We start from the raw sequence: 13,490 nt of genomic DNA, 5'->3' as shown, positions 1-13,490 counted from the left end.
TTTATAATCTACATGGTTTTGAAAGGTTGGTGAGATTGCTTAGTTGAAATACCACTAGCCAAACAAGCAGCTTGAGTCTTAGCACCCACTAGAAAGGTGAACATGGCTGTGAATAACTCCAGCACTGAGGACCTGGGGTAGACACAGGTTGACTTAAAATCAGAAGTGTTCTTTGCGGCAGTTTCTCTTCTAGGTGACTTAGAAAGCAGAAACTTACTTTGTTATAGTTCTAGAGTGTATAAACTTAAAATCAAAATGCTAGTCAATTTTTAATTTGCTTTCTGGTGAGGAATATTAGTTCAATTAATTAGTTGGGTGGGGTCTGATTTTGTGTCGTAGATCTAAATCTCCAGAGAGCAGTGGATAGTAATTTCAAAAGGAGAATGCTATTAAGTTGATTATTATACCATCTGATTTGCCATTTAGATGAGAGATGAGGAGTGAGAAGTTCACATTTTGGTGGCTTCTCTGACACAGAGCTGTTGCGGGGAAATATTTTAAAAAGTCAGCACCATCCCACTCTATACCCAACCACTCTCTTCCCACAGTCTCTTGGGCCTCTAGGCTAGCCCCATGCAGAGACCAATTGTAGTCTTCCCAGCTCTGATTTGTTTGCCTCAGACTGCCTGTACCTTTTCAGCCATCCACACCCTGTGGTCGGTGGTCACAAATCCCCCTAACTCAGTAAATCAAAACTCCAGAAACTTACAATTAATCAGTAAGATTTATATATCAATAAATTCTCAATTCACAAGGTGCCCAAACAATAATTTCAGAGCCAATTCATAATGATATAAATTGCCCACCTAGATAGGACAAATTGTCCCATAATTACCCATCTCTTATAAGATATTTATAGCTACCTGTGGCTATTTAAAGCCACATGAAATCTGGGTCGTCTTCCTCTTGCTCCATCTTCCTTCCTTCTCCCTCATCTCTGTCCTCCTTTTCCCTTTTTCCCCAAACCTCTCAGCTCCACATTCCCTTCCACTGCCCAATCACTGGCTCTAGCCTTTATTTTACAAGTTAAGTCACCCCCACCCCCCTCTGCAAACCGTCCTGAGAGAGTAGAATTAATATCAAAATGCAAGCAACACCAGGGCTATCCACAACACAGAAGAGGGCCTTCTGTTAGGAATCATTGAGTAGTCTTTGATGACCAGGAGCTAGCACTGCCTCTATGGAGGAAAATAGTATCTCAGAAGAACAGCCCAGATCTCTGTGAATTCTGTATTTTGTTTAAAAGGTTCCATATAAATTGCCCTGCCACATCCTATTGACAGCGTTCTTCTTGTCAAAAGACAGTGTCTCAAAGCTGTATCTAATTATTTCATGGACAGCTGTCATACACACATACACACTGCAAAAGTGTTTGTATGCCAGTCTGCAATAGTTTGATCGGTCTGCAGCAAATCGACATGACATATTGACAGGCTGATTACTGTGTTTGTAAGTGATTTAACAACTTTGTGTAAATGGAAATGAGTTGAGGATATATTAGAAAGAGGAGAAATGGCCTTCAGTAGGCTTACTGCATGAGTGTCCAGTGACCTCAAGACTTTTAAGTATGTACATCTTCACTCTAGCTGTGCATTAAGGAGGACCACATGTACTTCTAGCTGATCAGAAAAATCATTGAAAAGACATAACATTCATAGCAACACTTCTGTAAAGAAAGAACTCAGTAGAGTAACAGAAAACTGTATTTTTCTTTCCAACAAATGAACTGAATAATGTAAATAATGTCACAATCAAGGCAGAATTTGTTGTTATTAATTTGGTGTTATTAAGACTGAATTGCTGCTTTCCTCTTCTAAACATTTAAGAAGTGTCTATTTCTTTATTATTCAGGGTTCCATGTCTGAACTTCTAGAAAGAATGGTCTCTGGGGAAAGGAAGTGGGGTGGAAATGAGGGTAAGGAGATGCATGTCTGAGCAGACAGGAAATAATCCAAGGAATTCTGGGTCAACCCCCTGGGGACAGTGATCTGAGGCTTTGGCCTCTTTCCTGCAGAGCCTAGCAGGACCTACAGATAAATAACAGCTTCCCTTAGACTCTTTCAACTGGAGAACATTCTAGGCCTCTTATTTGCCTTATTTTGTTTATGTTAAACTATTAGTGTCTGGCATACTTGCTGTGAAAATTTTCTCATACTTCCTCCTCTATTGGGTTAGAGACAAAGGAACATTAGTCTCTCACCAGCCCCTTGGGGCCAGAAGAATCTTGCTTCTTCTATTGATTACAGCTTCATAGGAAGATGTGGAGGTGACTGTTTGAAGGACTCTATTCTGCTATGATGGACCATTGAGGTCATGTCACTTCCCTCTTCTATAACTTTTTTCCTTCTATCCAGAAAATTCTTAGCTTCATATGATGCACACTCTCAATCACTGACTTTGCACAGCAGGTTATTTAAAATGTACCTCTTTATTATTTTTATTTTTACTTTCATTTATAATATTTTTCAAATTTTATTATTCACTTTACAGCCTGATTGCAGCCCCTTTCTTCCCAGTCCTACCCTCCTCCCCCTCCCACACTCCCCCCATCCCCTTTTCTTTAGAGAAGGGAGACCCCACACACACACTCCCCATGGATACCCACTCACCCTGGTACATCAATCAGCAGGACTAAGTGCATCCTCTCCCACTGAGGCCAGACAAGGCATCCCAGCTAGCAGAAGGAAATCAAAGGCAGGTAACAGGGTCAGAGCACCACACACACACCCTTTCATTGTTAGGAGATGCACATGAAGACCAACCTGCTCATCTGCTACATCTGTATTAGGGGACTTGAGTCCGGTCCCTGCATGCTCTTTGGTTAGTTGTTCAATCTCTGTGAGTCCCCATGGGTCCAGGATCTTTTACTCTCTAGGTCTTCTTACAAGTGTCCTTGATTCTCTAGCTTCCTAAATCCTCACTCGGGCTCCTTCCACAAGACTCCCTGAGCTCTGCCTATTGTTTGGCTGTGGGTCTCTGTACCTTTTTCCATCAGCTGCTGGATGAAGCCTCTCAGATAGTTATGTTAGACTCCTGTCTGAAAACATAGCAGAATATCATTAATATTATCAGGGGTTATTTTTTATATTTTTATTTTTAATCATTTTATAATTATCTTTATTATTTGAAATGAGTGAGGGTTTGCATTGTTTTACTAGAGACAAAGAATATGTTTGTCCTATAAATGAGGTTATTCAATATACTTTGGTTTTATTTAAATGTTTCCTTTACTTAAAATCTAGATAATGATATGCTGAAACTCACCAGTGTGAAAGGAATACAAATACTTGGGTCCTTAGCATGGCTCACTTCCCTAAGAATGTAAATGTTGTTTTTATGCTTGAGGGATAATCATTTCCTCTTTTTAGTTATTCTGTGAGTGCCCTTTAACTAGAGCTAACATGTACTCTGCAATTTGTCCAAATGCATTACATATAAACATGAGTAAATAATCATGATTTAAGTAAGCAATACAGTCAAGATGAACCTGGAAGCCGTTTAAACAAAATATTTGTATAGAACTCTTGCAACCAAATGTAGAGCCTCATGTTGCTTCAAACAAAAGTAAATAATTTCATCTCTCATTTTATTATGTTAAAGTAAGATCAATTTTTTTCTATTATGTTCCAGTGTGCACTAATGTATGAATCCACAGCACCAGAAAGTCTGAGCGGGAAGGAAAACTTACCTTTTATGAATGCAGGTATGTAACTCAAACTTGGATACTTGTGTTGATGCTATATGAAGATAAATTTTAATTTGTTATGAAATCTATGATATTGAACTTGGGCAGTATTTTCTCAAACACATTTCTGAGTATTTAGTTTTCTCCATGCTTGAGGGAGCTGAACATAATGTATTATTAATTTTCTCTTTTCATAGAGACAGGTTTGAGAGTGACCTTACATTCAGTTCTAAATATAGTTTTAATTTTTTTGTTTGTTTGTTTTTTAGCTATAGACGAGTCTGACCTCAGACTCAGAAATCTGCTGCCTGCCTCTGCCTTCTAAGTGCTGGGTTTAAAGGCATGCACCACCACTGCCTGGCTAGTTTTAAATATCTTAATCCAGGTAACCTGAAGAGATGTGCAGAGGGTAATATGTCAACAGCTTCCTTTTTGTTCCCTTACATTAGGGACAATGAGACCAATTCAGTTATTATCCTAAAAGTTAGGGTTTTAAAATTTTAAAAACCCAAACTGAGTACTAGATCTTAAATAAGAAGTTCATTGTTCAGACAAAAAACAAACAAAAAACCAAACTATCTACCTCCCTCCCTACCTCCTTACCTACCTAACAAGACACTCATGACTTTGGCCTATGTGCTTCTCTATCTTTCCTTTATTTATGTGTCTATCTAAATTCAGCAGCTTTGGCATGAATCTGTTGAATCCCCCTGTGGGAATTTTAATCTTTAGAAAAAGGGATCTATTGGCATTCTTCTCTGGGCTTTGCATTAATATATTCTATGGAACTTGGCAGTCTGGAGTGAGTGAGTTATGGAGTCCTTACTGAGTGGGAGAGAATGTCATATCTACAATCTTCCATTTATATCTCTAGAGGTATTATTCACAATTCAGGAAATTCACTTATTTATTGTAAGATGCAAAAACCATTTACATAATGTCTTCTCCCTTTTCTAGCTTGTTTATGTTGATGCAAATTTGAAAGTACGTGTTGGGAATCTTGGGATCTGAAGGGAGCAGAGAAAGCTCAAGGTGGAGCTTCTAGGTCACTAAAACAGCTCTGCAAGAACCTTAGCTGAATGAGAAACAAAACACTAGAAGCAAGAATCAGATATGTGAAGCTCTGCTAGAATTTGATTTTATAATTATATAATTTATAAAATAAAGTTGGAAACATGTTGGTTCCTTTTCATTGCTGTGATAAAATATTTTAATCTGAAGCAACTTAAGGACAATTTCATTTGGGCTTATAGTTATAGAGAGGTTAGAGTCCACCAACTATCATGGCAGGGTCTCATAGTGTTAGACCTAGTGGGGAAACCCCCACCCCATTCCCGATTCGTTGTGCACCCAAAAAATCACGAAGGACCATCTCTTGCTGTAATTACATGAGGACGTTTAATTATGGAGCTCCGGGCCAACATGCATCCCACACAGTAGATAACAGATGTTGGCCCCGAGGCTTGAAAACTAGGGGTTTTTATGGGGTGAGGGGCTTAGGGGTGTGGAATTTAGCATAGCGACACACTATTGGCTTATTCAAACATTAACAGAAAGATTATAGGGCACCAGGACTTTTTTCCTGTGGGCTGGGGGCTTATCTTTGTTCACATAGCAACCAGTTGATGTATGACTTTACCAGGCGCCAAGGGGCAGTAGAAAGAGAGGAGGTTCCGGCCAGATGGACTCAGACCAGATAGCCTTGCCTGTGTCCTTGCATTCTTTTCATCTTTACAGTCAAGATGTTCTTAGGAATGCCTTAACAACAGCCCTGCCCTGGCATGCCTGGGGGCTGTTCTGCTTTGTTCTCAGTCCCAGGCCGGGGCAGTGGGCTCTTAAACAACTCACAAGTTACAATATTTTATCTTCCTTCAATAGCAGCAATCAGTTCTTGATGGCAAAAGCAAGAAGCTAAGAGACAACATCTGCAACCCAAATGGAAAGCATAGTGAAATGGAAGTACCATCAGTCTATAAACTCTCAAATCCAACTCTCAGCCATGTTTGCCCTCCAACAAGGCTCTACCTCCCCGAAGGTCCATAACTATCACAAATGGAACTAAGAACTAAGGACCGAGTGTTCTGATACTTTAGCCTATGCATAACATTTTTCATTTAATCTACCTACTGTGTCTCTTTATTTTTATTTATTTCAAGCAGAGTCATAATAAGAAAGTTAAATTTTGAGAAAAGCACCGGGGCAGCTGGGGCGCAGGGTCTGCTGACACTCGCCAACTGCCCACAACACCCGCCACAGGATCTTAAGACTTCTGGATCTTAAGACTTCTGGAGAGTGGAACACAGCTTCTGCTCCAATCCAATTGCACGCGGGACCAGAGACTGCATTAGTTAGGGAAGCAGAAAAACGGCCTGAGTAGGACCACAGGCCTCTTCCGGCTGGACCAGCACCGGGGTACCGTCAGCTACCCACGACCCCCGCCGCAGGATTTAGAGACTGCTGGTGAGTGGAACACAGCTTCTGCTCCAATCTTTAAATAGTGACAACGATAACAACTAACCCCAGAGATTACCAGATGGCGAAAGGTAAACGTAATAATCTTACTAACAGAAACCAAGACCACTCACCATCATCAGAACCCAGCACCCCCACTTCACCCAGTCCAGGGCACCCCAACACACCGGAAAAGCTAGACACGGATTTAAAAGCATATCTCCTGATGATGATAGAGGACTTCAAGAAGGACGTTAATAACACACTTAAAGAAATGCAGGAGAACACTGCTAAAAAGGAAGAAGACAATAAAGAGGAAGCACAAAAATCCCTTAAAGAATTGCAGGAGAACACTGCTAAAGAGTTACAAATCCTTAAAGAAAAACATGATAACATAATCAAACAGGTAGAAGTCCTTACAGAAAAACAGGAAAACACATCCAAACAGATGATGGAAATGAACAAAACCATACTAGACCTAAAAAGGGAAGTAGACACAATAAAGAAAACCCAAAATGAGGCAACACTGGAGATAGAAACCCTAGGAAAGAAATCTGGAACCATAGATACGAGCATCAGCAACAGAATACAAGAGATGGAAGAGAGAATCTCAGGTGCAGAAGATTCCATAGAGAACATCGGCACAACAATCAAGGAAAATGGAAAATGCAAAAAGATCCTAACTCAAAACATCCAAGAAATACAGGACATAATGAGAAGACCAAACCTACGGATAATAGGAGTGGATGAGAATGAAGATTTTCAACTCAAAGGACCAGCAAACATCTTCAACAAAATTATAGAAGAAAACTTCCCAAATCTAAAGAAAGAGATGCCCATGAACATACAAGAAGCCTACAGAACTCCAAATAGACTGGATCAGAAAAGAAATACCTCCCGACACATAATAATCAGAGCAACAAATGCTCTAAATAAAGATAGAATACTAAAAGCAGTAAGAGAAAAAGGCCAAGTAACATATAAAGGCAAGCCTATCAGAATTACACCAGACTTTTCACCAGAGACTATGAAAGCCAGAAGATCCTGGACAGATGTTATACAGACACTAAAAGAACACAAATTCCAGCCCAGGCTACTATACCCAGCCAAACTCTCAATTAACATAGATGGAGAAACCAAAGTATTCCACGACAAAACCAAATTCACACATTATCTCTCCACGAATCCAGCCCTTCAAAGGATAATAACAGAAAAAAACCAATACAAGGACAGGAACCACGCCCTAGAAACAACAAGAAGGTAATCCCTCAACAAACCTAAAAGAAGACAGCCACAAGAACAAAATGCCAACTTTAACATCAAAAATAACAGGAAACACCAATTTCTTTTCCTTAATATCTCTTAATATCAATGGACTCAACTCCCCGATAAAAAGACATAGACTAACAAACTGGCTACACAAACAAGACCCAACATTTTGCTGCTTACAGGAAACTCATCTCAGAGAAAAGGATAGACACTACCTCAGAATGAAAGGCTGGAAAACAATTCTCCAAGCAAATGGCATGAAGAAACAAGCTGGAGTAGCCATTCTAATATCTGATAAGATTGACTTCCAACCCAAAGTCATTAAAAAAGACAGGGAGGGACACTTCATACTCATCAAAGGTAAAATCCTCCAAGAGGAACTATCAATCCTGAATATCTATGCTCCAAATACAAAGGCAGCCACATTCATTAAAGAAACTTTAGTAAATCTCAAAGCACACATTGCACCTCATACAATAATAGTGGGAGACTTCAACACACCACTTTCACCAATGGACAGATCATGGAAACAGAAACTAAACAGGGACACAGTGAAACTAAGAGAAATTATGAATCAAATGGATCTGGCAGATATCTACAGAACATTCTATCCTAAAACAAAAGGATATACCTTCTTCTCAGCACCTCATGGTACCTTCTCCAAAATTGACCACATAATTGGTCACAAAACAGGCCTCAACAGATACAAAAATATTGAAATTGTCCCATGCATCCTATCAGATCACCATGGACTAAGGCTGATCTTCAATAACAAAATAAATAATAGAAAGCCAACCTTCACGTGGAAACTGAACAACACTCTTCTCAATGATACCTTGGTCAAGGAAGGAATAAAGAAAGAAATTAAGGACTTTTTAGAGTTCAATGAAAATGAAGCCACAACATACCCAAACTTATGGGACGCAATGAAAGCATTTTTAAGAGGAAAACTCATAGCTCTGAGTGCCTCCAAAAGGAAACTAGAGAGAGCACACATTAGCAGCTTGACAACACACCTAAAAGCACTAGAACAAAAGGAAGCAAATTCACCCAAGAGGAGTAGACGGCAGGAAATAATCAAACTCAGGGGTGAAATCAACCAAGTGGAAATAAGAAAAACTATTCAAAGAATCAACCAATCAAGGAGCTGGTTCTTTGAGAAAATCAACAAGATAGATAAACCCTTAGCCAGACTCACTAGAGGGCACAGGGAAAGCATCCTAATTAACAAAATCAGAAATGAAAAAGGAGACATAACAACAGATCCTGAAGACATCCAAAACACCATCAGATCCTTCTACCAAAGGCTATACTCAACAAAACTGGAGAACCTGGATGAAATGGAGAAGTTCCTAGACAGATACCAGGTACCAAAGTTGAATCAAGATCAGGTTAATGATCTAAACAGCCCTATATCCCCCAAAGAAATTGAAGCAGTCATTAATAGTCTCCCAACTAAAAAAAGCCCAGGACCAGATGGGTTTACTGCAGAGTTCTATCAGACCTTCAAAGAAGATCTAATCCCAGTTCTTCACAAACTATTCCACAAAATAGAAACAGAAGGTACTCTACCCAACTCATTCTATGAAGCCACAATTACTCTGATACCTAAACCACAAAAAGACCCAACAAAGATAGAAAACTTCAGACCAATATCCCTTATGAATATTGATGCAAAAATCCTCAATAAAGTTCTTGCTAACCGAATCCAAGAACACATCAAAACAATCATCCATCCTGACCAAGTAGGTTTCATCCCAGGGATGCAGGGATGGTTCAATATACGGAAATCCATCAACGTAATCCACTATATAAACAAACTCAAAGACAAAAACCACATGGTCATCTCGTTAGATGCGGAAAAAGCATTTGACAAGATCCAACACCCATTCATGATAAAAGTCTTGGAAAGATCAGGAATTCAAGGCCCATACCTAAACATGATAAAAGCAATCTACAGCAAACCAGTAGCCAACATCAAAGTAAATGGTGAGAAGCTTGAAGCAATCCCTCTAAAATCAGGGACTAGACAAGGCTGTCCACTTTCTCCATACCTATTCAACATTGTACTTGAAGTCCTAGCCAGAGCAATTCGACAACAAAAGGAGATCAAAGGGATACAAATTGGAAAAGATGAAGTCAAAATATCACTTTTTGCAGATGATATGATAGTATATATAAGTGACCCTAAAAATTCCACCAGAGAACTCCTAAGCCTGATAAACAGCTTCGGTGAAGTAGCTGGATATAAAATTAACTCAAACAAATCAATGGCCTTTCTCTACACAAAGAATAAACAGGCTGAGAAAGAAATTAGGGAAACAACACCCTTCTCAATAGTCACAAATAATATAAAATATCTTGGCGTGACTCTAACTAAGGAAGTGAAAGATCTGTATAATAAAAACTTCAAGTCTCTGAAGAAAGAAATTATAGAAGATCTCAGAAGATGGAAAGATCTCCCATGCTCATGGATTGGCAGGATCAACATTGTAAAAATGGCTATCTTGCCAAAAGCAATCTACAGATTCAATGCAATCCCCATCAAAATTCCAAATCAATTCTTCAACGAATTAGAAAGTGCAATCTGCAAATTCATCTGGAATAACAAAAAACCTAGGATAGCAAAAACTCTTCTCAAGGATAAAAGAACCTCTGGTGGAATCACCATGCCGGACCTAAAGCTCTACTACAGAGCAATTGTGATAAAAACTGCATGGTACTGGTATAGTGACAGACAAATAGACCAATGGAATAGAATTGAAGACCCAGAAATGAACCCACACACCTACGGTCACTTGATCTTCGACAAGGGAGCTAAAAACATCCAGTGGAAGAAAGACAGCATTTTCAACAAATGGTGCTGGCACAACTGGTTGTTAACATGTAGAAGAATGCGAATCGATCCATTCCTATCTCCTTTTACTAAGGTCAAGTCTAAGTGGATCAAGGATCTTCACATAAAACCAGAGACACTGAAACTTATAGAGGAGAAAGTGGGGAAAAGCCTTGAAGATATGGGCACAGGGGAAAAATTCCTGAATAGAACAGTAATGGCTTGTGCTGTAAGATCGAGAATTGACAAGTGGGACCTCATGAAACTACAAAGCTTCTGCAAGGCTAAAGACACCATCAATAAGACAAAAAAACCACCAACAGATTGGGAAAGGATCTTCACCTATCCTAAATCAGATAAGGGACTAATATCCAATATATATAAAGAACTCAAGAAGGTGGACTCCAGAAAGTCAAATAACCCCATTAAAAAATGGGGCTCAGAACTGAACAAAGAATTCTCACCTGAGGAATACCGAATGGCAGAGAAGCACCTGAAAAAATGTTCAACATCCTTAATCATCAGGGAAATGCAAATCAAAACAACCCTGAGATTCCACCTCACACCAGTCAGAATGGCTAAGATCAAAAATTCAGGTGACAGCAGATGCTGGCGAGGATGTGGAGAAAGAGGAACACTCCTCCATTGTTGGTGGGATTGCAAGCTTGTACAACCACTCTGGAAATCAGTCTGGCGGTTCCTCAGAAAATTGGACATAGTACTACCGGAGGATCCAGCAATACCTCTCCTGGGCATATATCCAGAAGATGTCCCAACCGGTAAAAAGGACACATGCTCCACTATGTTCATAGCAGCCCTATTTATAATAGCCAGAAGCTGGAAAGAACCCAGATGTCCCTCAACAGAGGAATGGATACAGAAATTATGGTGCATTTACACAATGGAGTACTACTCAGCTATTAAAAAGAATGAATTTATGAAATTCCTAGCCAAATGGATGGACCTGGAGGGCATCATCTTGAGTGAAGTAACACAATCACAAAAGAACTCACACAATATGTATTCATTGATAAGTGAATATTAGCCCAAAACTTAGGATACCCAAGATATAAGATACAATTTGCTAAACGCATGAAACTCAAGAAGAATGAAGACCAAAGTGTGGACACTGTGCACCTTCTTAGAATTGGGAACAAAACACCCAGGGAAGGAGCTACAGAGACAAAGTTCGTAGCTGTGATGAAAGGATGGACCATTTAGAGACTGCTGTATCCAGGGATCCGTCCCATAATCAGCTTCTAAACGCTGACACCATTGCATACACTAGCAAGATCTTGCTGAAAGGACCCAAATATAGCTGTCTCTTGTGAGACGATGCCGGGGCCTAGCAAACACAGGAGTGGATGTTCACAGTCAGCTATTGGATGTATCACAGGGCTCCCAATGGAGAAGCTAGAGAAAGTACCCAAGGAGCTAAAGGGATCTGCAACCCTATTGTTGGAACAACATGATGTACTAACCAGAACCCCGGAGCTCTTGTCTCTAGCTGCATATGTATCGAAAGATGGCCTAGTCGGCCTTCAATGGAAAGAGAGGCCCATTGGACTCGCAAACTTTATATGCCCCAATATAGGGGAATGCCAGGGCCAAAAGAATGGGAATGGGTGGGTAGGGAAGTGGGGGGCGCTATGGGGGACTTTTGGGATAGCATTGGAAATGTAATTGAGGAAAATATGTAATAAAAATATTAAAAATCAAAAAAAAAAAAAAAAAAAAAGAAAGTTAAATTTTGGGGGGAGAATGGGGAGTAGGGATAGTTGGAGCACAAAGAAGTATGGGTGAGTGATATCTCCGGGTTTTATCACTGTGAAAAGATACCATGACTAAAGCAACTCTTATTAAGGAAAACATTTAATTGGAGCTGGCTTACATTTTCCAAGGATCAGTACATTATCATGGTGGCAGGAAGCATGACAGCTTAAAGGCAGACATGGTGCTAGAGAGATAGCTGAGAGTTAATTCTACATTTTGATCAGCAGGCAGCAAGAAGGGACTGTGTGTCACAGTGGGAATAGCTTGAGCATATTTAAGACCCCAAAGCATGTCTCCATAGTGAAACACTGCCTCCAACAAGACCACCCCTACTCCAATAAGGTCACACTTCTTTTTTTTTTTAATATTTTTTATTACATCTTTTCCTCAATTACATTTCCATTGCTATCCCAAAAGTCCCCCATACCCTCCCCCCCCCCACTTCCCTACCCACCCATTCCCATTTTTTTGCCCTGGCGTTCCCCTGTACTGGGGCATATAAAGTTTGCATGTCCAATGGGCCTCTTTTTCCAGTGATGGCCGACTAGGCCATCTTTTGATACATATGCAGCTAGAGTCAAGAGCTCTGGGGTACTGGTTAGTTCATAATGTTGTTCCACCCATAGGGTTGCGGATCCCTTCAGCTCCTTGGGTACTTTCTCCAGCTCCTCCATTGGGGTCCCTGTGATCCATTCACTGCTGACTGTGAGCATCCACTTCTGTGTTTTCCAGGCCCCGGCATAGTCTCACAAGACACAGCTATATCTGGGTCCTTTCAGCAAAATCTTGCTAGTGTATGCAATGGTGTCAAGAGTTTGGAAGCTGATTATGGGGTGGATCCCTGGATACAGCAGTCTCTAGTTGGTCCATCCTTTCATCACAGCTCCAAACTTTGTCTCTGTAACCACACATGAAACTCAAGAAGAATGAAGACTGAAGTGTGGACACAAGGCCACACTTCTTAATAGTGCCACTCTCTATGGGCCAAGCATTCAAACATCTGTGAGGGCCATTCCTATTCAAACCACCACAGACAGATGTTTTACAGAGTCACAGTGTTCAGTGTTCCTGTTAAGTTACATAACAAAAGCACCTCCTGTGCCCCTCTGCCTTTCAAGAGTAGACAGGTTTTTGTGGTGTTGAAAGATTCTTGCACTATTAAATTAAGTGCACTATTGTCTTTTAAATTACATTAAGAGCACAGTCAAAGCCTATGCTCCCAGAACTGGTGTCAAAGCCTCGGCTTGCCAAACAGAAAAGGATTTGCACCTAGCACTTTAGCCTCTTTGCATGTCAATGACCAAATCCCCCTCACCCTCAAGCAAACTTAGGCTCCTGTTTTCTTTAGTGTGTGTGCATGCAGTTTATCCTTGTTTGTGCATGTGTGCTTGCCTGTTCACACATGTTTTCAGGTCAGAGTTAGGCTATACATATCTTCCTTTGTTTCTCTCCACCTCACTTTTTAGAAAAAAGGTT

At 40.2% G+C, this 13,490-nt stretch overlaps 1 protein-coding gene across 5 annotated transcripts in view; it reads left to right on the top strand.

Annotated features, from left to right (window-relative positions):
• Inpp4b (inositol polyphosphate-4-phosphatase type II B) overlaps positions 1-13,490 on the top strand; it is a 793,726-nt gene that overhangs the window by 558,463 nt on the left and 221,773 nt on the right. For all 5 annotated transcript variants that reach the window (XM_029480343.2, XM_029480345.2, XM_085843791.1 and 2 more), the window contains one exon: positions 3,631-3,703. In XM_029480343.2, coding sequence (XP_029336203.1) covers positions 3,631-3,703 — 73 coding nt within the window. The remainder of the gene's footprint in view (positions 1-3,630; positions 3,704-13,490) is intronic.

The sequence above is a fragment of the Mus caroli genome, unplaced genomic scaffold, assembly GCF_978045245.1.
Source record: "Mus caroli unplaced genomic scaffold, Mus_caroli_1 scaffold_10, whole genome shotgun sequence".
Taxonomy (NCBI): Eukaryota; Metazoa; Chordata; class Mammalia; order Rodentia; family Muridae; genus Mus; species Mus caroli.
The sequence above is the reverse complement of the archived record's forward strand: the minus strand, read 5'-3'. Positions and strand labels throughout refer to the sequence as shown.